Source organism: Orcinus orca, chromosome 13, assembly GCF_937001465.1.
Source record: "Orcinus orca chromosome 13, mOrcOrc1.1, whole genome shotgun sequence".
Classification (NCBI taxonomy): Eukaryota; Metazoa; Chordata; class Mammalia; order Artiodactyla; family Delphinidae; genus Orcinus; species Orcinus orca.
Window position 1 is genome coordinate 45,344,344 of NC_064571.1, and position 26,436 is coordinate 45,370,779.

General features: G+C 37.2%; 2 protein-coding genes across 3 annotated transcripts in view; one reads left to right on the forward strand and one right to left on the reverse strand.

The window, feature by feature from the left end:
* The window catches only part of CFAP36 (cilia and flagella associated protein 36), a 32,631-nt gene extending 18,968 nt beyond the window's left edge, over positions 1 to 13,663 (reverse strand). Inside the window, exons 1-4 of the mRNA XM_004284381.4 lie at positions 13,362 to 13,663; positions 10,469 to 10,533; positions 9,762 to 9,863; positions 2,829 to 2,943 (exon numbers count right to left, since the gene is read on the reverse strand). Of these exons, the coding sequence (XP_004284429.1) occupies positions 2,829 to 2,943; positions 9,762 to 9,863; positions 10,469 to 10,533; positions 13,362 to 13,476 (397 nt within the window). The 5' untranslated portion in view covers positions 13,477 to 13,663. The remainder of the gene's footprint in view (positions 1 to 2,828; positions 2,944 to 9,761; positions 9,864 to 10,468; positions 10,534 to 13,361) is intronic.
* A 184-nt stretch (positions 13,664 to 13,847) lies between these two features.
* Positions 13,848 to 26,436, forward strand: part of CCDC88A (coiled-coil domain containing 88A) — a 193,960-nt gene continuing 181,371 nt past the window's right edge. Inside the window, exons 1-2 of one of the 2 annotated variants that reach the window (XM_033414195.2) lie at positions 13,848 to 13,958; positions 18,231 to 18,338. The gene's annotated coding sequence lies outside the window, so the exon portion shown is untranslated. Of the gene's footprint in view, positions 14,028 to 18,230; positions 18,339 to 26,436 lie in introns of both variants that reach the window. The other variant, XM_033414194.2, reaches the window with a different exon arrangement.

Here is a 26,436-nt window from a genome sequence, read left to right on the forward strand (position 1 = left end):
AGACTAAAACAACAGTATGCAATACCTCAAAACTGTAATAAGGAAGACACTTTTATATTCTATTACAAGTTAATCACTAAAGGGATGTTGCCTATAAACTTAAATTATACATAATGGCCCATCTCTGGGAACCCTGCTTCCCAGGTAATGAGCATTAAGCTAAAATAGCTTTGTTTAGCTCACAGGAAACATTCTGACCAGGCCCATCTGTGAATGACTACAGGGAGGAAGAAATTAACACATCCCCTCCAGAAGCTGATGGGAACCAGAAAAGGTTTGACTTTACTCCCTCCCCTTTTAGTATAAAATGAGCCTGAATTCTAACTCAGGCAAGATGGTTCTTTGGGGCACTAGCCCAACAACTTGTCTCTCGATTACTGGCCTGTCGTGCAGCAAGCAGTACAAGCTTAGACTCGGTAACAAAACCATCAAAATAATGCTCTGATTTGCATCTTCCCCAAATTCTTTGATGAGGTACAACCAGAATCCAGAGAGCCTTTGAATTTTTCTCACATAAACAGTCTGCAGTTTTGAGTGCAATCAACATTGCTCTAAGGTACTTTCCTCTGGATTTATGTTAAGTGAAATTCTTAAATACAAGTATTAAAAATTCATGGCAGAACTAAGTATTAGTCTATGTTTAAATGTAAGCAAACTGTCACACCCTGTGGTTTGACAGCAGCATTATTCCACATCATTCCCCTCGTCCTTCCTTGCTAATATAAGCCACATGTGTGCAGTTACCAGGCAGCCAAGTACTTAGAGGCAGGGCCCTACCCCACCCCACAAGAGTGACTCATGATTCAAGCCAATTGCAATGGTCTCATTCCCCCTGCCAGAGGGTTTAGAAAGGCGTGTCACCCCAATCCTGACCAATAGGACCTAAGGGGAAAACTCCTAGGGGGCTTCCATGAAAGTGTTGTCTTGCTAGCAAAAAAAGATGTACAGGAAGAAACATCCCTTTTCTTCATGAGATATTAAAGTCTGCATTCGATGCAGCCAGAGTGCAATCATGAGAGAAGATCCTGAGAATAGCAGAGTATAAAGAGGAAACGTGTCAGAGTCCTTAATAACATCACTGAGCCACCAAATTAACCAACCCTGGACCTTTCTGCCCTCCCTTCCTCTGGACTTCTTGTTCAATTGAGATGATAATTTCCTATTGCTTAGGCCATTTTCACTGAGGTATTCTGCTAATGGCAGCCTGAGGCACCCAGCTGATACAAGCTATGTGTACCTGTTCTCTTTTAATTAAAATCTAAATGTTGGGGCTTCCCTGGTTGAGAATCTGACTGCCGATGCAGGGGACACGGGTTCGTGCCCCGGTCCGGGAAGATCCCACATGCCGCCGGGAGAGGCTACAACAGTGAGAGGCCCGCGTAATGCCAAAAAAAAAACACAAAAAACTAAATGTTTCTGGTTCAATTGAAAACTATAGAGTACCAATATCAAGTTCACTATTTCTTTTATCAAAACTGATCCCCCTAAAATAATTTTAAATAACATGAAATAATTATTCAAATTATCCCATAGGTCAGAATAAAGCATAGCTGCAGGAAAACACAAGAGAAAAGGATTTTATGAAGCTAACTATGGTAGAGAAACAAAGAAAAAGAGACTGTTTTCCAAACTTATTTATACCAAAACAACAGCACGGTGTCATGCATCGTTCAGGGTTAGGGTGGTGCCGTCTCCAAACCACAGACAACAGCTGTCTTACCTGCTGTGAAATGAATTTAGGATTTTAGGGAATAGTTTTGATGGTGGTTGGCTCTAAAGGATATAGTCTTTACACATATCAGACAAATGAGAGTAGAACCCACAACAAAGGCCCTGCAACATTCTAATGTTTGCCCTGTAACAACAGAAGCCCTATTGTTGCATGCTCCAGACCCTTAAAAGCAAACAGTACAACTAAACTATAGCTCCCATATCTTCAAGAAACGAGCCAAAAAAAGGCCCTGCTGCCAAACCATTAGAGTTTGGCATGGTAAGGAATATCAGTGGCAATCTATTAAGCAAAGGAATACACAGGTATGAAGGTCATCGGAGTCAGAAATGGGAAACTGAGATAAGCACCTGGGGTGAAAATCAGATAGTACAAAAACAAGAAGTATGGTTAGAAACTCTGATGTTCTGAGTCAAGATGTCAAATATAGTTCAAGTGCACAGGAAGGGAAGAAAAGCAGGAAGAGCTAGAAAGAACGTGAGTTTAGGCAGAGTTAAGGAAAAAATAAAGCTAAAGGTAGTTACCAAGGGCTTTGAGTTCTGCTTTTTCTTCCACCTGATGGTGGGGTAATCCTATCTGCCCATTGCCCCAGAACAGTAGTTCTCAGTGCGGGCCCAGGACCAGCAGCTTTAGCATCAGCTAGGAACTTGCTAAAAATGCAAAGTATTAGGCCCTACCCCAGACCTACTGAATCAGAAATGGGGAGACAGCCACATGTGTTTCAACAAGCCCTCCAACTGCTTCCAAGAGCTTGAGAACCACTGTCTCCTATAAAGCCAGAAGAAGAGTAGTCACCTTCTCCTGACAGTAACTGTAACTGTGACCACTCAAAAATGCTGAATTTCACAAATGCAGTGGCTGGGCAGAAAAATCAAGCTCTCTGAAACCTAAAACATTAAATCAAATTCTGGTCTGCTTTCTTTGAGATGTCAACCACTCAGTGATCAGGAAGTCTGCACTCTTGTATCTCTTAAGTCAGCCATAGACTTTCAAACTTGAAATAAATTTATACAAGGCAGCTACATCAAGACCATATTAGTTAAAACTGCCACCAAAAAGAATGCATTTAGCACTTAGATTTCTAAATTCAATCTTTTACCATTTCTCTCTTGAATTATTCGAATGGCTTGCAGCTGCATTTCAATGTTTTTCTGGACCATCATTGCTTTAAAGATAGTAAAATCTTCTGCTGCCAGTACAGGTTGCAAAATGGCCTGTGAAAAGAAGTCAGGAAGTTAAACGAAGACTCAAGTTTTAAAACTATTTCCCAAACACTCAAATCATTTCTACTGCAAAAAGTGCATTAATTCAAGAATGCTGCATTGTTATTTATGACTAGATGACTCAAAAGGATAATTTTAAGATTTTATTCTAAAAGCCTTTAAAGTAGGTTCTCAAGAAGCTGACTCTCCCAACCCCTCCATCCCTACCCTCCAGGAAGCTAAGGCAGACAGTGATACGTTTTCCAAATGAGCCAGTGCTGAGCAACTCGGAAAAACAACACCTGAATTGGGCTTACTTTTTAAAGTTACCACTGCAGTATCTGTATCTGTTTTTCAGCCAAAATGATGATATCTATTTGGTTTAGCCTCTGTCAACCTGAAATTTACTCTTTGGTGATAAATCAGTAACTACAAAATAATCCTTGAATTAATAAAATTACCAAATTAAATAAGATTAAATGCCAAAAAAGAAAAATGAAGTCTGGAAAACAAGCATAATGTGGTAGAGTAATGTGAGAACACAACTGTAGTAGTCCTATAGGCAGAAAGTTTTATGGAAGAAATAGAGTTAGAAATTATGATAAGAAATCTTTTTCTGGATGAAACAGAAGTGTAATAAATTAAGAAAAAACAATAAAGGTATCTACCTAGAGTACCCAAATTAACACTCTCTTAGCTACAGAGAACTATTGTTATATCGAAAAGCAAACAAATTCTCAAGCTAATCAGTAAGAAGTAGTATAAAATTGAAATGCATGAAAAGCCAAAAGAAAACACTCAGATATTATTCACCTTACTCAAATCTTATTTCAAGCTTTACATGACATTCATGGAAAAGCTGACCACAGGAATCACGCAGAGGTAACCGAGGGTGTGCTACTGTTTACCAGGTAGGCAGCAGCAATAATGTCAAAGACACACCTCAACAAATGTTCCATCAAAGAGCTCTAAACAGAGAGGAAGGAGTCCTTCCTGCAGCAACCAGCTCACATCCTAGACAAAAGCAGTACAGCAAAACAAAATAATAAAGTGTGAAAGCAGCTCTCTGTGACATTTATAAGGAGTCAACTGCAGGAAAAAAAGACGGAAAGTTTCTTTTCCTTTAAATTCACATATACTGTTAAAAAGGCCCAGGGCAGGGGATGACAAATAGGTTTCATCTATGTTTAACTGAAAGTTGCAGCCCAGGGACTTCCCTGGCAGTCCACTGGTTAAGACTTCGCCTTCCACTGCAGGGGGTGCGGGTTGGATCCCTGGTCGGGTAGCTAAGATCTCACATGCCTGGTGGCCAGAAAACCAAAACATAAAACAGAAGCAATATTGTAACGCATTCAATAAGACTTTAAAAGTGGTCCACATGAAAAAAATCTTCAAAACAAAACAAAACAAAAGTTGCAGCCCAGTGATCAGTATTAAAGACAACTGCAGCCAGCCTCTGTATTAGAGTAGTTATGTCTGGTCTGCCAGGGCTCCCTTATGGGATTACACCACCACATAACATTGTTCTGGCCTTCTTAGACTTCTTATTAGTAATATCAAGTACTCTATCCTCATCAACAAACACTTGAAGGCAGTGTGTCAACTAGAGCTATCAGCAAGTCAGTGTCTGAGCTGATCCTTAAAGTTGTAATGCAGGGCTTCTCAAACAGTGTTCTTAACCCATCTAAGAAATGCGGGAGGGCTTCCCTGGTGGCACAGTGGTTGAGAGTCCGCCTGCCGATGCAGGGGACACGGGTTCGTGCCCTGGTCCGGGAAGATCCCACATGCCGCAGAGCGGCTGGGCCCGTGAGCCATGGCTGCTGAGGTCCGGAGCCTGTGCTCCGCAACGGGAGAGACCACAACAAAGAGAGGCCCACGTACTGCAAAAAAAAAAAAACAAACAAAAAAACCCTAAACACTGACCTTACACCTTTCACAAAAAATTAACTCAAAATGGATCATAGATTTAAATGTAAAAAACAAAATCATAAAACTTCTAAAAGATAGCATAGAGCAAATCTAGATAACCTTGGCTTTTGGCAATGATTTCTTAAGATATAACACCAAAAGCACAAACAATGAAAGAAAATCAATAAATCGAACTTCATTAAAATAAAAAACTTCTGCTCTGTGAAAGACATTGTTAAGAGAATAAAGAGAAAAGCCACAAAAGAATATTTTGTGAAACATTTGCAAAAGGCATATCTGATAAAGGAGATTTGTATCAAAAATATACAAAGAACTCTTACAACTCAACAATTAGAAAACAAACAACTCAATTTAAAAATGGGTAGAAGAAAACAATGAGATACCACTACATATCTATTAGAATGGCTAAAATCCAAAAAACTGACAATACTAGTGTTACTGAAGACATGGAGCAACAGGAACTCCCACTCATTGCTGGTGAAAATGCAAAATGATACAGCTACTTTAGAAGAGAGTTTGGCAGTTTCCTACAAAGCTAAAGTTAATCTTAACACATGATCCAGCAATCTTGCTCCTAGGTATTTACACAAATGAGGTGAAAATATTATATCCATGCAAAAGCCTGAATATGAATATTTATAGTGACTTTATTCATAATTGCCAAAGACTGGAAGCCACAAAATATCCTTCAAAAGGTTACTGGATAAACAAATGGTGGTACAACCATATAATGGAATATTATTCAGCAATAAGAAGAAATGAACTATCAAACTATGAAAAAAACTTAAATTCATATTGCTTACTGAAAGAAGTCTGAAAAGGTTACATACTGTATGATGCCAATTATATAACATTCTGAAAAAAGCAAAACTAGAGAAACAGTAAAATGAACAGCAGTTGCCAGAGGTTTGGTGCAAGGATGGAAAAGATGAATATGTGGAACACAGGGGATTTTTAAGGCAGTGAAACTATTTTGTATGATACTGTAATGACGGATATATGATATTATATATTTGGCAAAATCCATGGAACTGTACAACACAAAGAGTGAACCCTAATATAAACTGTGGACTTTACTTAATAATAACATATCAGTATTGGCTCATCAACAAATACACTACACTAACTATACTTCAATTTAAAAAAAGAAAAAATATATACTAATGAAAGATGTTAATAAAAAGGGACACTACATTAACTGCTCAATTTTCTATAAACATAAAACTGCTCTAAAAAATAGTCTATTAATTTTTTAAAATCTTACTAGAAGTCCCACAGATATTGTTAATTATCTTGTGTGTATTTTTTTTTTTTTTTTTTTTGTGGTATGCAGGCCTCTCACTGCTGTGGCCTCTCCCATTGCGGAGCACAGGCTCCGGACGCGCAGGCCCAGCGGCCATGGCTCACGGGCCCAGCCGCTCCGCGGCATGTGGGATCCTCCCGGACCGGGGCACGAACCCGCGTCCCCTGCATCGGCAGGCGGACTCCCAACCACTGCGCCACCAGGGAAGCCCTCTTGTGTGTATTTTTAGAAAAAGAAAATTATACCACATATAGTTATAAAGTTATACCACATAATCTTTTCAATGATACAAGTTATTGAGAAAAAAGGATAATTTTCCCAAATTACTATTATTAGAGGACAAATTTTGTGAAAGTGTTAATTTCTACCTTATAAAAGTCAAAGCAAATCAAATAAAAAACAAAAGCAAAAAACACTTTGTCTCTTGCCATATAGTCATCCCTGGCTCTTGCAATACACAGAAATCAATGATGAGCTCTATCCTCACCAAAAAAAAAATCACAAGCAATGAAAGAAGCATTTTTGTCTGCTTCAACTGAAAAACAGCATAAAATTAGAAAATCAACTGAACACAATTGAAATAATAAGTATCTCAATATTTATATATTATTATATTTTTCTGAACTCTGTAGAAAGATATCCTAATTCATGAGCATTTTTTGAGAAGCCACACATATATGACAGGAAAACATGCTCTAAAAAAGCTTTTTGTTGGGACTTCCCTGGTGGTCCAGTGGTTAAAACTGTGCTTCCACTAGAGGGGGCACGGGTTCCATCCCTGGTGGGGGAGGTATGATCCTGCATTGCTGCACAGAGCGGGGAAGGGAGGAAGGAAGGGAGAGAGAGAGAAAGAAAGAAAGAAAGAGAAAGAAAGAAATGGAGAGAGAGAAAAGAAAGGAAAGAAAGAGAAAGGAAGGAAGGAAGGAAGGAAGGGGGGAGGGAGGAAAACCAAGAAAGCAAGAAAAGAAAGAGAGATGGTAGTTGTTGTTTTTGTTGTTTTTAAACTAGAGGTCTTCATCTGATGCACTCTTTACTACTGCTGATTTTAATACACAAAGAGTGTGCCAGGACCACTGGTCTAGGGCTAACAATGACCAAACCAGGTGAAAAGAATTTTGCAAGTCGGCTTTAGCAGTACAATCAATGAGAGGGGAGCTGGCAGCTGTTCTAAAAAATCAAAATCAAACCAAACAGACCAAAACAAAATGAAAAGTACCTCCTAAACTACTCTAGGCAAGCAATTGGTTTCTTGAATTCATTCTTAGGCACCCTATATTAGCATAATGGAATCAGCATTCTGACCTTTATTTACAAAGATTAGATTATTGCTGCAAAGCAGTAAATAGCATGCTTTGGGCTGTTTTTCTGATTAACAGTGATGGCCTTGTGCTGATTCAATCATGTTGCCTTCAGAATCCGGGGCTAAGAGTTTGCTCCAGAAGAGAATAAAGCTAACTAGTCCACATGGGGATTGAACACATGACCCTGGCCTAATTAGCACCCTGCTAATCAACCACCAAAAAAGCTACCTTTAATTAAGAGGTGCTTCCATTTATAGACCACCTTATATGTGTCAGGTATTGTGCTAAATGCTTAAGAACATTTATGAACATTTTCGCTCAAATTTCACAAAAACCTTTCAAAGTAGATACTATTCCTATTTTATAGATATAGAAACTGAGAATCAGAATGGATAAGGAAAACTGTAAAACAACTTTGCCCGTGGTAAATGAAAATAAACAAAAGATCTGGGACTCAAATCCAGGTCTGTCTGTGTCAAAAGGCTTGCCTCCTTGTACACAACAAGGCTGTACTACCAATCAACTCCAAATCAAAAGGTGTTGTATAACTCAGCAAAAGAGAAGGATGTGTTACTATTGATCTGAAAACAGTATTTTAAAATTCTGAACATCTTCATTCAAAAATAAATTAAAGTTATCCTGATAATGAAAACAAAAGACGGATGTGACTACTATTACTATGAACATCTTTTTTCACAAAGTAATTCAGATTCATTCATAATAATTTAATTAAGAGGCTGACAAATATTAACCTAAGCAGAAAATATTCCTGGAAAACAAGGAAAATAAAAACAAATACCAATGCCTTAAATTTAAATACTAGTTAATAATTTTCAATAAATTCTTCAAGTCAAACAGATGTGTAAGAAACTATAATTCAAGGCAGTCGAATTGAATTGAAAATGTAAGAGTGCTCAGTGAGGTAGAATGCGTGCTAGTCTGACTAGAGGGATCAGGAAAGTTGCATTTCAGCACACCCTGATGATGAGATGGATTTCTCTGGCTAAGGAAAGGATGGAGGGAGGAGGAGGTGGGAGCTGAACATTCCAGGTTAAGGGACTACCATGAGCAAAGCCAGGCACATGGATGCTTACAAGAGCAAGTGGCCAGAACTACTAGAGTATGTAATGTGTTGGAGAACGACAGCAGGAGAAGGTTGAAAATAATAATTTCAGGTCACATCATAGACAATCCTCACTAAACTATAAGGAATTATAGTTTATTTGGTAAACTATATTTGGTAGTAACATACCCCTATACTCAATCTCTGAGCAAGGGCTCTCACTTGGAGCGCCTGGGCTGGTATCCTGGCTTTGTGACTTGGCTGTGGACTTTGCACTAGTTCCTTAATATATCTGTGCATTAGTTTTCTCATTTCTAAATGGAAGTAAAATAGTACCAATTTCTTAAGGATTGTCAGGAAGATTCAATGAGATAATACATGCCAATTGCTTAAAACAGCAGCTAGGGACTTCCCTGGTGGTGCAGTGGTTAAGAATCCGCCTGCCAATGCAGGGGACACGGGTTCGATCCCTGGTCTGGGAAGATCCTACATGCCACAGAGCAGCTAAGCCCGCATGTCACAACTACTGAGCCTGTGCTCTAGAGTCTGCGAGCCACAACTACTGAGCCTGCATGTCACAACTACTGAAGCCTGTGCGCCTAGATCCCATGCTCCACAACAAGAGAAGCCATCACAATGAGAAGCCCACACACCACAACGAAGAGCAGCCCCCGCTCACCGCAACTAGAGAAAGCCCACACGCAGCAACGAAGACCCAATGCAACCAAGAATAAATAAATAAAGACCTTGGTGAAAATGAAAAATGTTTTAAAAAAAAACAAAAAACAGCAGCTAGCATGAGCCCTCAGTAAATATTAGTTATAAATACACATAAGACCTACTTCAATCCAGCACTGCAGAACTAATGAGACAATAAAATTAGTTCTAAGAGAAGGAAGCCGAGGAACTGTGCGCTATGTATCTGCTAAGATTAGAAACCGGGCAACTGCAAAATTGTCCGAGATCTATATAAATAAAACAGTAGTTTGCATAAAGCTTGTGATCTAGTATAGTCCTGAGTTCAGAAAGTTCCTTTTTAATAGCATCAGTTCATTATGTCTCAAATGATCATTTCTCAAGGTTGTTATAAAAAAGAACCCATATGTGACAAATTGGCTTTTCACTCTTACAATGTCTAGAATATTATACTTTGACAATCAAACATAGCAAATTTAAGTGACATCTGAGCATTTTTGTTAAAAGTATATATTAGCAGAATAAAAAAAAAAAAAACCTGTGATGTATGGGTCTTTGCAAGAGGAGAAGTGCATGCTTCTTGAAATTGATCTTCATTAATTCCAATTTCTTTAAGGTAACTTTCTAACAGCTTTTCAACCTAAAAATAGAAAGTTTAATTTTTTTTTTGTAATTTACATAGAAAAATTCCAAATTTTACATTGAGTTTAGAAAACTATAATCAAATGCTTGCTTGCAATTATTAATCTACATAAAATTATATTATATGGCAGTGACAATGTCTTTCACCGAAAAAACAAACAAAAAGTGAAAATTTTTGCAGAGAATCAAATAAAATTTTATTTACTCTCCCAGAAATCACTGAAGTCACAATTATGAAGTTTGTTGTGGTATAACTCTTCTGCTACCCAGAGGCATTCCTTAAAATCTCAAGACAACATGGCTAAATTAATAATTAACACTCCCCTGGATGTATCAGCAGAAGAATAAGAATAAAATTTAAATACCGGATGCAAGATCCCTTAAAATAGTTGTCCTAAATCTATTTCTTACATTCTACAGTCATAAGGATTGATTGAGATGCACAGAGAACGCTTGGAGTCTAATGCAACTGGTAGTACTATTAGGGTAGATTGGAATTTTTTAATTAAAGAATTTTAATGGAAAAATCCATTTTTAAAATTCAGAACATCTTGAATTAACATTATTCTAATTACATTTAAAATCAGGTAAAAAAATACTCACTAGTTCTTTGTACTCCTGATGAATCTCCGTATAGGTCAATTTGCTTTCTTCTTCATCATCAAAAACTAAATTTAAAAGAAAAATATTGCATAGTGTAAAAAAACAAGTCATTTCATTAATGCAAATATCAAAGTCCACTCTAGTTGTCTTACAAATAGAACTCTCAGTCTTATAAACCAGCTCTTCTGCTTTAAATTCTTGGGATTAAAAAAAGATGTGTGTGTGTGTGTGTGTGTGTGTGTGTGTGTGTGTGTATAGTGTTAGTTGTAAACAAGTTTTTTTTCCTACTTAAAATCTACTTCATATGGAAGATGAACACTAATTTGCTACTTTTCAATCAAGAATATAAGGCAACAATTTCTTTATAAACTTTAAATGGAACATTATTGTTGATAGTTTTTAAATAATTCCTTTTACAACAGGTTCCAGATTATTTTATCATACTGGAACTTTGCTGATCCAAATTTTACTGAAAGTTACTCGGCCTTCTTTATTACATATAAATCAATAATGAAATAAAAATAAATAAAAACAAATGTTTACTGAATGATCATATGTGTGAAACAATGTAGATTAGAAAGATATATATTCCCTCAAGAAGCTACAATGTGATTAAGGAAAGAAGACAAACTCATGAATTATAAGCAATAAACCCCCTTTTTATAATATTCCCCCCAAATGATCTTTCTAAAATGCAAAACTAACTTCTGTAATTTTCTATTTAAAACTCTTCAATTACTGCTCTTTGCCTAGAGAATAAATCCAAAATACTTAGAAGACCAGACAAAACCCTCCAAGACTGGATCCCAAATCTCAACTCCCACCACTCCAAAACCCAAACTTTGCACTCTTAACAATACACAATTACTTGGAATACTGACAAATGTAACACAAAAAGACAAAATAAACCCATGCCTTTGCTCAAGCCCTTAGATCTCTTTGCCTTTACCTGGCCCCCCTTCTCCCAACAATTCTCCAAAATATTGCAAGTGGCACATTTTCCATGATCTGCTACCCACTCCCAACTCCTAGGCTAGTTAGAGTACTTCCTCTGAACTCTTAAAATACACAGCATCATGTGCCTACCCTTATTATAACACCTGCCAATTTACATTTAAATTCCATTTACCTGCCAAATTGCAAACTTCTCAAGCACAAGGATTTGTTTTATTCATCTTTCTATCCTCAGCTTCTGGCCGAACGACACTCAATACATTTTGAAATAAAGGCTGATATTACAGAGTAGTACAAAACTAATTTTTAAATTATCTGAGGTGATGAATAGCACATTGACAACCCAAAGTCAGTGAAATATAAACATTATTATTTCAAGTGTCACTGGGATGTTACTTCCATTTCTCCTGGCATCTGCTCTATATAACACTGGGCATACATGCAATGTAGCAGCTACTAAAGCTGTTTTCAGTTAATTTTGAAGCCAAATTACTACATTACATGTTTATAAGGCTGAGGATTACTGTTTCCCTGTAAAATTACACAAGCAGGTGTGTTACAACTGAGATGCAGCCACTTTTGACATCTGGGGATAAAAGGAACGATGCTTTATTTTTTTTTTTTTCCATTTCAGCATTTAGTTTCATTCAGTAGGGTAAATGGAATCAAAAGGTGACATAATTTCCTTTTTCTCCTAAAGGAGGTCAGAATACCACCACATGCTTCATAAGTCTCATAATGGCATTTTAAATTCTTAAAGAAAGCAGAAATAAGTTATTTTGAACTTATTTTAAAAATTACCTGTAAGAACAATACTTAATAAATACTATTTGAATTTTGCTCATGGCAATGAGAATGTAATGAAAAGATTCAGTGGTCAAAGTAAATTTCCTCTTTACCGGCTTCATGGAACCTTAGGGCTGAAAGGACTCTTAAAAGATCATCCAGGATAACCAACCATTTGATAGTTGAATTCTCCTCTATAATAACTCCATTAAGTTGTTGTCAGATTCATTCAAACACTGCTAGTGGCTGGGGAACTCATTACCTCCTGAGGCAGGCTAATTTATCTGGGATACTCTCTGTTATGAAGTACTTCCTTCACAGAAATTTGTTCCCCTCTAGCTTGTACCCACTGACCCTAGCTCTATCTCACTGAAGCTTACAAAAACAAGTCTAATCCCTCCAACATAAGACAGATGTTCAAACGATTAATGGATATGACTACCCTTAAAGTCTTGGCCAGCTAAACAACTGCAACAACAGCCTGGAATTATTCATATGACATCGTTTGTGGTTCCTTTTCCATGAATGGGCTCCAATTTGTCTCTAAGAACTGAATGCAGGACTCCAAAGCGTGAACTGATCAGAACCTAGAGGTATCCTTTCCTCACAGGAAATGTTATGACACGGTTACATAACTCATTTGTTGTAAGATACCCTCCATTTTTGGTATAACCGAGAGTCAGAGAACTCAAAAAAGGGAATACAGGCCACCGAGATCACCGGCTCTGGGCCTGCTGGAGTAATCACACACCCCTCGCCCACCCACTTTTCGGTCAACTGTTGGGATTAGAAGGAACTCAGAAGCAAACTGACGTCTCCCCTCCCAAGTCACTGGGGAAGTTGTCGAAGAAACCCACACAAACAGTGCACCTGCCCAGGGCAGAAAGGTGCAGGATGGGGTGAGAGACCCAACATAGGATTAAAGTCTGATGTTTTTCGGATGTGTGCTTGGGCCCAGGGGGAAAGGTATCTCGGTCCTCGTTTTCATTTCCGTGAAGGAAAGGACCGGCGCAGTGACAGCAACACATCCTAAAAACCAGCTCTAAACCTGGCAGACAGGAGTGGAGACCGGGGAGATGAAAGGCAGTTTGTGGAGAGGCTGTTGGTGTGAGAGAGGTGAGAAAGGATTGACGATTCGGGATCTGAATTTTACCTTCACATTTCTGCTCCACAAAGTCCAAGATGGGGATGGACCAGTCCGGGCCCCTCAGAAACCCCGCGATGCTCTCCACTACCCATTCCACCTCGTCCTCTTCTTCCGCAGCCATTCCGCCCTCGAGGGCCGCCGCGGAAGCCTAGGCCAGACCCCCGGAGCCTGGAAGGCCTTTCGGCCGCAGGGAACCGAGAGGAAATGGGAAGACAAGTTGCCCCCGCAGTCTCGCAGTCACCTGGATGAAAGCTACAAACCAGTTAACGTAAAACGGTCGCTATGGCAACCCGCGTAGCCGCCCCTAGAAGCCGCCCGGAAGTGAAGCCAGCTTCCGCGGAGCTAGCGCGTCCTGGAGAGAGGTATTTGAAGAACTCTTCCGATTGGCTGGAAAGGAACAGTATTGAGTCGAAAGGTAGCCTTCAGCCCATTGGCCCGGAGCTGCTGGGGCAGAGAGCAGGAGTGTAGCCATTGGCTGGAAGTCCTGGAAAGAATCTCAACGTTCCCTCTAGATAAATGCGTGAGACCAAGGCTTAGAAATGGCGCTGGGAAGACGAATCGCACCTGGACTATGACTGAAAATTTTAAAGGCTTCAGCACACGGTTGTATCCCCACCACTCAGTCCCGAACATTTTCAGACCCGCTGGCCCAGAAACGTTTGCAATTAAAAGGTTGTTTGAAAATACAAACCTGAGCAAAGTAGCTCTGTAAGACTTGCTGATTCGCTCTGCAGTCAGTTTGCATCCTGTAGCAGAAGGCGGGCCTTTAAACTTTCCTGCGCAGATAGAAATAACTAGAATTGACCTTTTCAAGAGCAAAATCAAAGTAAATGTTCCTTTAAATAAATGTCTAGGTAACCAACCCTTTTGTTAAGTAACACCAACTCTACTTTTAGATTGGGGTTATTTGTGGAATGGGTCTTCAAAGGTCATTGTCAGGGTACTTGGCATCCCAAAATATTTTCAAACAACCTTATATGTATTTACATAAATGGGGTCATATTGTATGTACAGTTATGAAACTGTTCACTTAATATTTGGTCATCTTTTCATATAAACATAAAACTATCATTTCTGTATAGCTACATGGTATTCAATAAAATACCGTTTCGTTATTTTTATTTCTTGTATATACACACAGTATCTTACTTGGATGCATAGATGTCATTAGTGTGCAGGGTTTTTTTTCCCTCCGTGGTGTGGATATACCATGCCATTTTTCCCTTCTACAAACTGCTAAAATGAACATCTGTGTGTCTCTAAGAACTGTTGGTTTATTGACTATTCCAAAGGATAGATTTTACCAGATTTGCTAAATGAAAGACTATATATACTTTGATTTGTGTGACCAATTCTCAATAGCTAGGTTAAATTACTTCGATTTCTCAAATTTATAAACAATTCTGTAATGAACATACTTGCACATGTTTTTCAACTCTAGTCTCATTATTTACTTTGAATAAATTCCCAAAGGAAAGATAACCGAACCTATTTTTAAAAGCCTTTTTGAAAAATATCTTTACCAATCCACTAGGTTAAAGATGATACATAGTTTTAATTTGCATTTTTAAATTTGAATTTGAGCTTTATTTCATATTGATTAGCCTTTGTGTTTCTTTCTATGTTACTTTTTCATACCTTTTGACCATTTCTTCTTGGGATTTATTTTTCTTATTGATTTGAAAGAGCTTTTTATACATTAGTATAAGAATTTTAACTCTGTCACATGTTGCAGTGACATGTTTGTAATTTGTCTTTTAGTTCACTGTGTCTTTTGCCATATAGAAGTTTTACATTTTTTATGTAAATGATAGCCGATAAGTTATCTTCCTTAGTGGATAGCCATGCTCCAGGTACCACTTACTGGAAATGGGTGTGGTAAGTGTGGGGGGTTTTGAGTTACTGAGAAGAGGTAAAAGGAGAGAAGGACATCATCATTTTGGAGCTAAAATATTGTGACACCAGAAGGGGATTACTGTGGCTTCTTATTCTCCTTTTCTGTCTTCTAAACCAGCTTAAAAGAGAAATACTCCTTTTCTGCCAGTTTCCTTTCTTCATAAGGAAGTTACTTGTCAGGTTTCTAATGAGCGTGAAGGCCACCAAGTGCTATCCAACTGCACTCAGCATTACCTGGCCTTAGGGTCTTTATCTTTAGTCTCTTGGGAGTGCTTTCCAATTCCACTGGAAGCAGATAATAACTGGAATGCACAAGCTCTTCTTTCGTTTATTTTCTCAGCATCATTCTTCAATGTGGCCAATGTGAATTCCCTCAGGCCTGCAAGTTTTCTCATTTATTTCAAAACATTGAATTATTTCAATTTTCTCCTCAAATGAAAGGATTTTCTTTTTATTCAGTACTTGGGACCTTTATAAGAAGGATTCTCATACAGATTTAATATAATATATTCAATATGCTTATTATGAAATAAACACAAACTCAAAAGAACAGTGCACACACTCTTAGGGCAATGCATGTGGGATGCTCTGGAGGAAGAATAAGAAAACAAGGTGGGTGTGCGTTGTGCATTTTACCATATAGCACTTTGTTCAGCCAGGTAGTGTTTTTCATGTTTTGCAGTGCTACAAAGCATGGTCCTCTCTTGAAAAATCACAACTTCTCATTTTGACCACTTTAGCTGCTATGTATGAACAAATGTTCACATTGAAGTTGTTTGTTGTAACAGAAAAGACTGAAATAGATAACATACATACCCATGTAAGCATACACACACACACACATATCTACAGTACTTTTACCATGGTGTTGATAAGAGGTTAATTAGAGAACACATAAAAATTACTTGGGACCATGCTTGGTAAGTTAGTAAATGCTCAATACATGTTAGCTATTATTATATGTAATTTAGATTCTTTTTTAACAGCTTGCATTCTCTTTATTTTGTCTCTCTTCACTGACAAGTCAGTTACGTTCTTTACTGCATTCCTACTGAAATCTCTTGCTTCTCCCCATCCCTGTATGGGAACTGGATCTCTGCCTTACTAAAGGGTTATAAAGTTCAGTCTTAACAAGATAATTACATTCCTCCAGATTTTTCAGGGACCACGTGAATAGCAACTACTTACATTTGTGTAGTAGTTCATAGTTTACAAAGAAATATACATGTTTGACGCAGGACAACCTTAAGAGCTAAGTAAAGATGCTATTAAGATTTCCCCCATCTTACAGATGATGTGTATTAGTTTGCTAGGACGGCTGTAGCAAAGTACCACAGACTGGGTGGCTTTGTCAAAGGCTAAGAAATAGTCAAAGTAAAACCAGTGAATCACCAAAGTAGTAATTAGTTAAAGTTTATTGTGCACACATCAAAAAGACAATTTGCAGACCAGGAGCTCTTAAACCAAAACATGGAATGAGGCTCAGGGGTATATTATTATAAAGCAGCTTATGTAATGAGAAAGCAGTGACCGTTTATTCTTTACAATGATTGGTTATAATATTAGAATTTTCTTAAACAATAGGGAATTTGTCAGTGATTACCTGATATCAACCTTGGGGAACAGTTCAAGTTTCACTTATGATTTCCAGAGGCATAAACAAGAAATGACCCAGGTCAAGTAGGTCTCACACAACAAACTAAATTAAGCCTTGTTTGTATGACAACTCTTTTTATTAGCTAAGGGAATTTTCAAAGCCAGTCTCCCTTTGTTTCTGATTTTAATAGCTTGAGCAACAGAATTTTATTTTCTCATAGTTCTGGAGACTGGAAGGCTGACTTCAAGGTGTCAGGAGGTTTGGTTTCTTCTAAGGCCTCTCTTCCTGGTGTCTAGATGCTGCCTTCTCACTGTGTTCACATGGTCTTCCCTCTTTACCTGTCTGTGTCCAAATTTCCTCCTCTTATAAGGACATCAGTTGAAGGGGATCAGAATGTGACACCCTAAAATATGCCACTTTGGCATATTGGTTATTTTGAGCTGAAGGCAGCTGAGAAACAGCAGATGCAGAAATAGCTCTCTGCTCTCCTCCATCTGCATAAAACAGGACATAAATTTCCCATGAGAAACCTACTTACTTTCCCTGTACCAGGCAGAGGCGAGGAGAACACTCATCACTGGAGACGAGGAGTCAATTCTGGGATGAGTCTGCATAAACAGACTCTACTAAAATAACCCTTGTCTTCCATTCAAAGATATCTTAACCACTCCTTCCCCATGTATTTACAAGTCACTTCCGCACAATTTGTCAGCCCTAGAAGCCCAAGTCCTCTTTCCTTTGTCTAGTCACTTCTCCACAGTTTATTACCCTTTGTTAAAATGGTACGTAAGCCCACAAGTCTCTCTGCTCTTTGACTTTTTTCACTTCTTTTTGGTGAAGCCTCCATGCATATAAAGTTGTAAATATTAATAAAATTGTATGCCCTCTCTCCCATCAATCTGACTTTCGTCAGTTTAATTCATAGGCCCCAATGACTAAACCTAAGAGAGTAGAAGAAAGGTTTTCTCCTTCCCTACATAGTCGTATTGGATTAGGGCCCACCCTAATGAGCTCATTTTAACTTAATAATCCCTTTTGAGGCCCCCTCTCCAAATGCAGTCAAATTTTTAGGTACTGTGGTTAGAACTTCAACATATGAATGTTGGGGGACATGATTCAGCCCATAACAGGTGGGAAAACTGAGACTGTATGAGGTCACATTTCTTGCCTGGGGTCAGCACAAAGTCAGGGCTTGCACTTCTCTGTACTTGACACTTAAGCAACAAGGTAACCTCCAATTTTAATTTTATGATATATATCACAGAAGGTTTTCCATGTTTACATGACCCCTTTTAATGTTACCTAGGGTCTTAGCTTGGGCTGCTGTGACAGGATACCATAGTCTAGGGGGCTTATAAACAACAGAAATTTCTTTTTCACAGTTCTGGAGGCTGAGAAATCCAAGATCAAGGAGTCAGCTGATTTGGTGAAGGCCCACTTCCTGATTCATAGACCACCATCATCTCTCTGTGTCCTCCCAGGTGGTAGAGGTAAGGGAGTTCACCACGGTCTCTTTATAAGGACACTAATCCCATTTATGAAGGCTCCTCATGACCTAATCACCTACCAAAGACCCCCACTTCCTAATATCATCACTTTAGGGGTTAAGATTTCAACATACAAATTTTAGCGGTACACAAGCAATTCATTTCCTTTGTGTGAACATAATACAATTTATTTAAACAATTCCGTATTTACCTAGGCTGTTTCTTGCACTGTTTTAAAAATAAATGCATCCTTGTAACTAAATCTTTGCACCTAATCTTTACCACTTTGTGAAAATGAATTCCTGAAAGTGGAATTGCTAAATCATACAGCAAGCAGTTTTTAAAGACATGTACCTATGGAGTTTGGTTTTGTTTTAAGAGGAAGTATTGTGCATTCTGCAATCATCATGGTTAAATGCTAATTCTTATCCCTTTTATTATTGTTTTATATCCATGAGTCTACATGTCCCTACAAATGCACAAATATATCTCAGATACTTGGGAGATTGCTAATTTAGTCAGGGGAGGACTAGAGAAATGATTGTAAATTCCAGAGGACATAAATTCTTTAATTTCACAAATGTATCTCCAACTCCAACACAATGGTTTGCCCTAAGAGACCCACAATGAGTATTTGATGAACATGTGAATTATGACTGGAGTACATAGAGCCTCATATTCGCCTGAAAACAATCCATTTCTCTTTTCTGTACCTGCGGGAGACAGTAAAGGTGGGGTTTTTACTGGCAGAGTGGGGGTTTTTTAACTTTAGCAAAATATGCTTGCATTCTAGATCAGATGGCTTAAAGTTATTATTAGCAATAAGCTTAAAAATACCAATGCAACAGAAGTGTCATTTTCATATGTAATTTATAGAACATATAAAACAGCTCTAATGAACTACCTAATTACTACTTCAAATGGTATGAATTCAGCTTTCAAGTAAAGAAGGGAAAAAAGGTCACTGCTTTAATCCCCTAAATTGCTTTTATTCTGGCTATAGAAAGACTTTTTAGAAGTTCTAAATTATAGTTTCTTTCCAAATAGTCTTGATTATTTGGTTTATATAACAGCAAAGGGATGGAGGAGGTTTCCATGGGTTGGCAAATAAATAATTACCTGCCATATCTTCAAATTCTCCAGTGAATCCTTAGATTTTTATTGCATTTGCAGATGTAGCATCACAGAATTTCCATTCCCTTTTCAATGTCTTATTGCTCATAATCTATAAAATGTTCAACAACTTGATTTAAAATAACAGCAAAGAAATGAAAATACAATGACTTTTCAGATTGTGACTCAGCACATACATTTGGTGTGAAATGTCATGGCTTAGAATCCTTTCTTTACTCATTGAGTGCATACTGTGTGCCAAGCACCATGCTAGAAACCAAGAGCTCCAGATACGGTACATTATAAATTCCAACTGTATGATAGTTTGCTTATTTTCATTTCATCTCTAAATGTTCAGGATCTTTGTGTGAATTACTCTTTTTCTTTCACCTCCGTTTCTTTGGTCATTAGGTTTTTTCATTGTCTTATTTGTGTATATGTAGATAATTTTGCTATATTACTTTCTTCTCTTCCCTTCTAACTTGGATTATGTGCTAAATTGACTCTTGCATTTGTCTTCCATTGTGTTTTCTTATCTATTTTCTCTTTTTCTTTTAACTACTATATTAGTGACTTTGGGGAGGATGACTAATTTATAGAACATGTTTATATGCATCTTAGATCTGCTTTTACTTCTCTCTCTTAAAAGCAGCTATAGCCTAAATTAAATGGCCTCTAAATTTTTTTGACCAGATACTTCATCAGTAAAAAAAATTTTGAATACTCCTCTTAATATTTGAATATATATTTACTAATGACTTATGGACCTGTACATATACATATATGAATATAAGCAATTGTATACTGTATAATTAAAAAAAACAAAAGTTGAAAATTGAAATTAACAAAGGATGAGATAAAAATATATAGGTTGAAATTCTAATACTTTTTCCCTGAGTGCCAATGGATAATTTTGTGGACCCACTGTGGAGGCCACTAGTTTGGACTTGATAAACTTGATAGTTTGGGCTTCTGGCATAGTAAGGAAGCCAGTGAGTGTCCTATTTGCTTTAGTCCCGTTTTGAATATCTGGGAAAGATGATAAAGAAAATTTCAAGGTTCATATTTGGAGCCCAGAACATTGAGATCAAGTCTCTCAAGCAAAAAAGGATGACAGAAGCCTCTTCCACCTTCAGAAGAGGTGGAATCAGATACCCTGACTGGGAACCATCCTGATGTCAGAGGCAGTAGGGAAGCGGGCTTAAAAATGGAATATTTTTTAAGGATGGCAGGGGAACACTCTTTTATCTATTCATTTTTAAATGTTATCTTTATTACTCCTTCTGTTGGAAAAGTCATATGGTCAGCCCTTCATATACACGGGTTCTGCTTCCTCAGATTCAACCAAATGTGGATCAAAAGTACTTGAAAAAAAATTCCAGAAAGTTCCAAAAAGCAAAACTTGAATTTGCCACACTGGCAACTATTTTCATAGCATTTACATTGCATTAGGTATTAGGAGTAATCTGGAGATGATTTAAAATAAAGGGGGATATGTATAGGTTATATACAAATACTGCAAATACTATGCAATTTTTCATAAGAGACTTGAGCATCCACACATTTTGATATCCACAGGGGTCCTGAACCAATCCCCCATGGATACCAAAGGATGATTGTATATGTATATTGAAAAAAACTCAAACGGTATAGAACTACACAATGAAGAAAGTGAAAGTCTTCTATTTTTCCTACCACCTAAAAAAAAGTCACTGTGATTGTTTGGTTATCGGCCTCCAGATTTTTTTAATGTGCCTATTGACATATATTATTATCTTCTTTAAGCAAAATGAGGCCATTCCCATTTGTCTAACTTGCTTTTACTTCATTTTCCAAGGATCTTTCAGTATTAATACAAAGAAATTGTTCTTTCAAATGGATGCATGGTATTCCATTATACAGATGTACCTTTTTTTTAATAAATTATTTTATTTTTAGTTATTATTTTTGGCTGCTTTGGGTCTTTGTTGCTGCGTGCGGGCTTTCTCTAGTTGAGGCAAGCGGGGGCTACTCTTTCTTGCGGTGCGTGGGCTTATTGCGGTGGCTTCTTTTGTTGCAGAGCACGGGCTCCAGGCACGTGGGCTTCAGTAGTTGTGGCTCGCGGGCTCAGTAGTTGTGGCTCACGGGCTTAGTTGTTCTGCGGCACACGGGATCCTCCCGGACCAGGGCTCGAACACGTGTCCCCTGCATTGGCAGGCGGATTCTTAACCACTTGCGCCACCAGGGAATCCCTAGATGTACCTTTTTAAAATGAATATCTTATTCATTTATAATATTTTGCTCTTATAAACATTGCTACATTAAACATCAATGTACATGTATTTTTGCATTCTTGCCAAGTCATTTCATAAAAGAGAATTAGAATTCTGGGTGTAAGGATATGAAACATTTTTGGAACAATAAAATTTTCCATCAGTATTACCAAATTGCCCTCCAAAAGGCAATACAAACTGACACTCTCACCAAAAGATTGTGTTTATATTTCCACACCTTTTCAGCACCAGAAACGTTAGTGTTTTAGTGATTTTTTTTTAATCTGAAAGGTAAAAAAAAAATTTCTTGTTTTAATTTACCAATGTTTAATTGTTAATGAGGCTGAGGATGTTTCATATATTAATTGGCCATTTATGTTTGTGAAAGCAATAATTTTTTTAAAGAATATTACTCTTTTATTTATTTATTTTTTAATTTGGTTGCTCCGGGTCTTAGTTGCGGCAGGCGGGCTCCTTAGATGCGGCTCACCCGCTCCTTAGTTGTGGCATGTGAGTTCCTTAGTTGTGTGTGGCATGCAAACTCTAAGTTGCGGCATGCATGCGGATCTAGTTCCCTGACCAGGGATCAAACCTGGGCCCCCCGCATTGGGAGCACGGAGTCTTACCCACCGTGCCACCAAGTGAAGCCCCGAAAGCAATATTTGTTTTGTTTCTTTTTATCTTTCTATTATACAGATTTGCACATACACCAAAGAAACACCATGCTTCAACAATTACCAACATTTTTTCCAAACCCATTATGTCATTTTATATAGAGTTCTTTTACGTAAGATTGGAAGATGTCATTTAGTGCCCTTTGACTCAGGCACGCAACTCTAATTCTTTGGCTAACTAGAACAAGTGTAAACTAAAGGGTAACAGCCAACCCTAGGCATCTTGCAGCAGTGAAAACGTAGTTGCTAATTGAGGCCACCAGATGGCAGACCACGGGGAAAAAGAAAAAGGAGATGAAATCTATGCCTACCAAGACCCAGCTTCAGGATGGCCCAAAGGTTTTAGGGAACTTTGTTTCCTATTAGTAGTGCGGAGGGGGTGGGGATGGGGGTCGGGCAGATTAGTCAAAGGCATTGTTTTAAACCATAGTGATGTATTTAATTATCTGATAGTAATGTCATTTATTATCTGATGCATTTTATTATCAGATTAAATATCTTTTATATTTTCATTTTTTTCTATGAATCTCTAGGGCTCCAAAAATAATGTTTTAATTGGAATTGCATCAGAATTATAAGTTAATTTGAAAAAAGTAAGATCCTCATACTATTTATTTTTCCCATGAAAGAACATGTTTCCCCCATTTATTTGTCTCCATTTATATCTTTCACTAAAGAATACAGTTTTCCTTATAAAGATCATGCACATCACTCATTAAAAATTTCACTTGGGAACAGGTTTATTTTACATGTATGCTAACTGGATTTTGACAATTTCATAGAAATATATTGACTTCTGCAGGGTTAATATTTACTCTGCATTCTTTTATTAAGAAATAACTATGAGTTAGTTCTTTTTAATTGCCCTGCTGTGGAATTACTTAATCTGGAAAGCATCACAAAATTCTTGTGCTTGCCTTTCTACTATTTATTTCTCTTATTTCTGTTTCATACTTCATTACATTGGCTAAAAATGGCATAAAATATGAAATATTTAATAATGATAAATAATGTATCTTTAGTATGTTTAACTGACTTTTTATTTGGAATAGACACTCATCATGTTTATTTTAATTTTATATAGTAATATGTTTTTATTAAGAATATAAATGGATGTTGAATTTCACCTGGTGGCCTTTTAGCATCTACTGAGAGGATCATATGATTTTTCTTATTTAATCAATTGATATGGTTATTTTATTAATGCTTTCTCGTATTGTCAGCTTTCCAGTCTAAGGTAAATTCTCCTTGATTTCAATGGGTTAAAGTTTTAGTGTATTTTGAACTAGATTTGCTAGCATTTTATTTATTTTGTGTCTAACATTCATAAGTTAGGTCTGTCTAAATTTTTTTTCCGTGTCACATCTTTATTAGATTATAGTGTTGGAGCTATGTTTAGCTCATAAAAGAATTGGATAACACCCAATCATTTTCTCTGTTTTATGTTCTGGAATAAATATGTAATGATTTTTATCTATTTTATTATTATTATGTTTCTAAGGCTGATCAGAAAAGAATGCAGTTTTTTAAATTTAAATGAAAATAAACAAATGCTTGTATTAAACATGTTTTATAATTCAAAACCTTAAAGAACTGTAATAAAGGTTATTTCCCCCACCCCAACATGTTAAAGAAATGCCTGCCAAACCCATTATAAAAGATTATCTCTGTCTGAGTGTGCTCTGGGTTATACTATTACATAAAGCAGACAAAATCCTTTATTTTTCTCAGCTGTTCTGCTCAATCATGGTGAGAAAATTATGCCTAGTGATTCAGCATCTGAAATGTTATACCAAGTCAAAAGTTGCTGCCTATATATTTTTCACAATAAGCTATTGCATTTCTTAGGTGCTGGTAGATAATAATATTCCAAGGAAGTGTATTTCTTGGGGGGGAAGAAAAAGGCAATAAAGAATTTTGACTCTTGTTTTATCTAGGTGTACATCTTGCCTCTAGAAGTAGCTCATGGCAAATAGTTATGGTAAGCTTCCAGATGAATAATATTCATAATTCATTATGGCTCTTCTGACAGATCACAGCTTTGTTCAACAGAACTCTCTGCCATGTTGGAAATGTTCTGTTTCTGTGTCCAATGTCTACTGTGGCTCTGAGGACTTGAAATGTGGCTAGTGCAAATGAGAAACTAAATTTTTATTTTTATTTATTTTTAATTAATTTAAATTTAAATAGCCACTTGTGGCTAGTGGCTACCAAACTGGACAGCTCAGCTTTCAAGGTACAAAATTTAATTAGTAGGGATACATTAAAAAATCCAGAATGTTTTCACCACTAAACATTTTCTTATTATGCATAAATAAATTTCACTTGCCAGTATTTTGACAACTGAGAATCAGTATCAGTCTCTGCTCACTTCTCCAAAATTATTTACACTTGTATTTTTTTTACATCTTTATTGGAGTATAATTGCTTTACAATGGTGTGTTAGTTTCTGCTTTAAAACAAAGTGAATCAGTTATACATATACATATGTTCCCATATCTCTTCCCTCTTGCGTCTCCCTCCCTCCCACCCTCCCGATCCCACCCCTCCAGGCGGTCACAAAGCACCGAGCTGATATCCCTGTGCTATGCGGGTGTTTCCCACTAGCTATCTACCTTACGTTTGGTAGTGTATATATGTCCATGCCTCTCTCTCGCTTTGTCACAGCTTACCCTTCCCCCTCCCCATATCCTCAAGTCCATTCTCTAGTAGGTTTGTCTTACCCCTAGGTTCTTCATGACATTTTTTTTTCTTAAATTTCATATGTATGTGCTAGCATACGGTATTTGTCTTTCTCTTTCTGACTTACTTCACTCTGTATGACAGACTCTAGGTCTATCCACCTCATTACAAATAGCTCAATTTCGTTTCTTTTTATGGCTGAGTAATATTCCATTGTATATATGTGCCACATCTTCTTTATCCATTCATCCGATGATGGACACTTAGGTTGTTTCCATCTCTGGGCTATTGTAAATAGAGCTGCAATGAACATTTTGGTACATGACTCTTTTTGAATTATGGTTATCTCAGGGTGTATGCCCAGTATTGGGATTGCTGGGTCATATGGTAGTTCTATTTTTAGTTTTTTAAGGAACCTCCATACTGTTCTCCACAGTGGCTGTATCAATTTACATTCCCACCAACAGTGCAAGAGTGTTCCCTTTTCTCCACACCCTCTCCAGCATTTATTGTTTCTAGATTTTTTGATGATGGCCATTCTGACTGGTGTGAGACGATATCTCATTGTAGTTTTGATTTGCATTTCTCTAATGATTAATGATGTTGAGCATTCTTTCATGTGCTTGTTGGCGGTCTGTACATCTTCTTTGGAGAAATGTCTATTTAGGTCTTCTGCCCATTTTTGGATTGGGTTGTTTGTTTTTTTGTTATTAAGCTGCATTAGCTGCTTATAAATTTTGGAGATTAATCCTTTGTCAGTTGCTTCATTTGCAAATATTTTCTCCCATTCTGAGGGTTGTCTTTTGGTCTTGTTTATGGTTTCCTTTGCTGTGCAAAAGCTTTGATTCATTAGGTCCCATTTGTTTATTTTGTTTTTATTTCCATTTCTCTAGGAGATGGGTCAAAAAGGATCTTGCTGTGATTTATGTCATAGAGTGTTCTGCCTATGTTTTCCTCTAAGCATTTGATAGTTTCTGGCCTTACATTTAGGTCTTTAGTCCATTTTGAGCTTATTTTTGTGTATACACTTGCATTTTAAAAACTTGGTTTAATACTTACCTCCCAGCTGAGCCACCTTCTTTCGCCATTCTGAGACGTATTCTGTTTTTCATGTCTTGGCATTTGCTGTTGTTGTTGTTCCACTTTGTTTTCATGCTTTTAGCTCTGTCGTTAGGTGTCTTTGTAATTTTGTATCCAAACCTACTGAATTTTTGGTACTTTCTTTAAAAAAAAAAGTGATTTGCTTTAAAAATTGGACATGAACATTTTGCCATGTAGAATGATGGATAATTATATCAGAATCATAACAGTAAGATGATCATGGGTAAAATATGATCAAGAAGAATTTGCAAAAATTTTTAATGAGAATTTATAAAAATA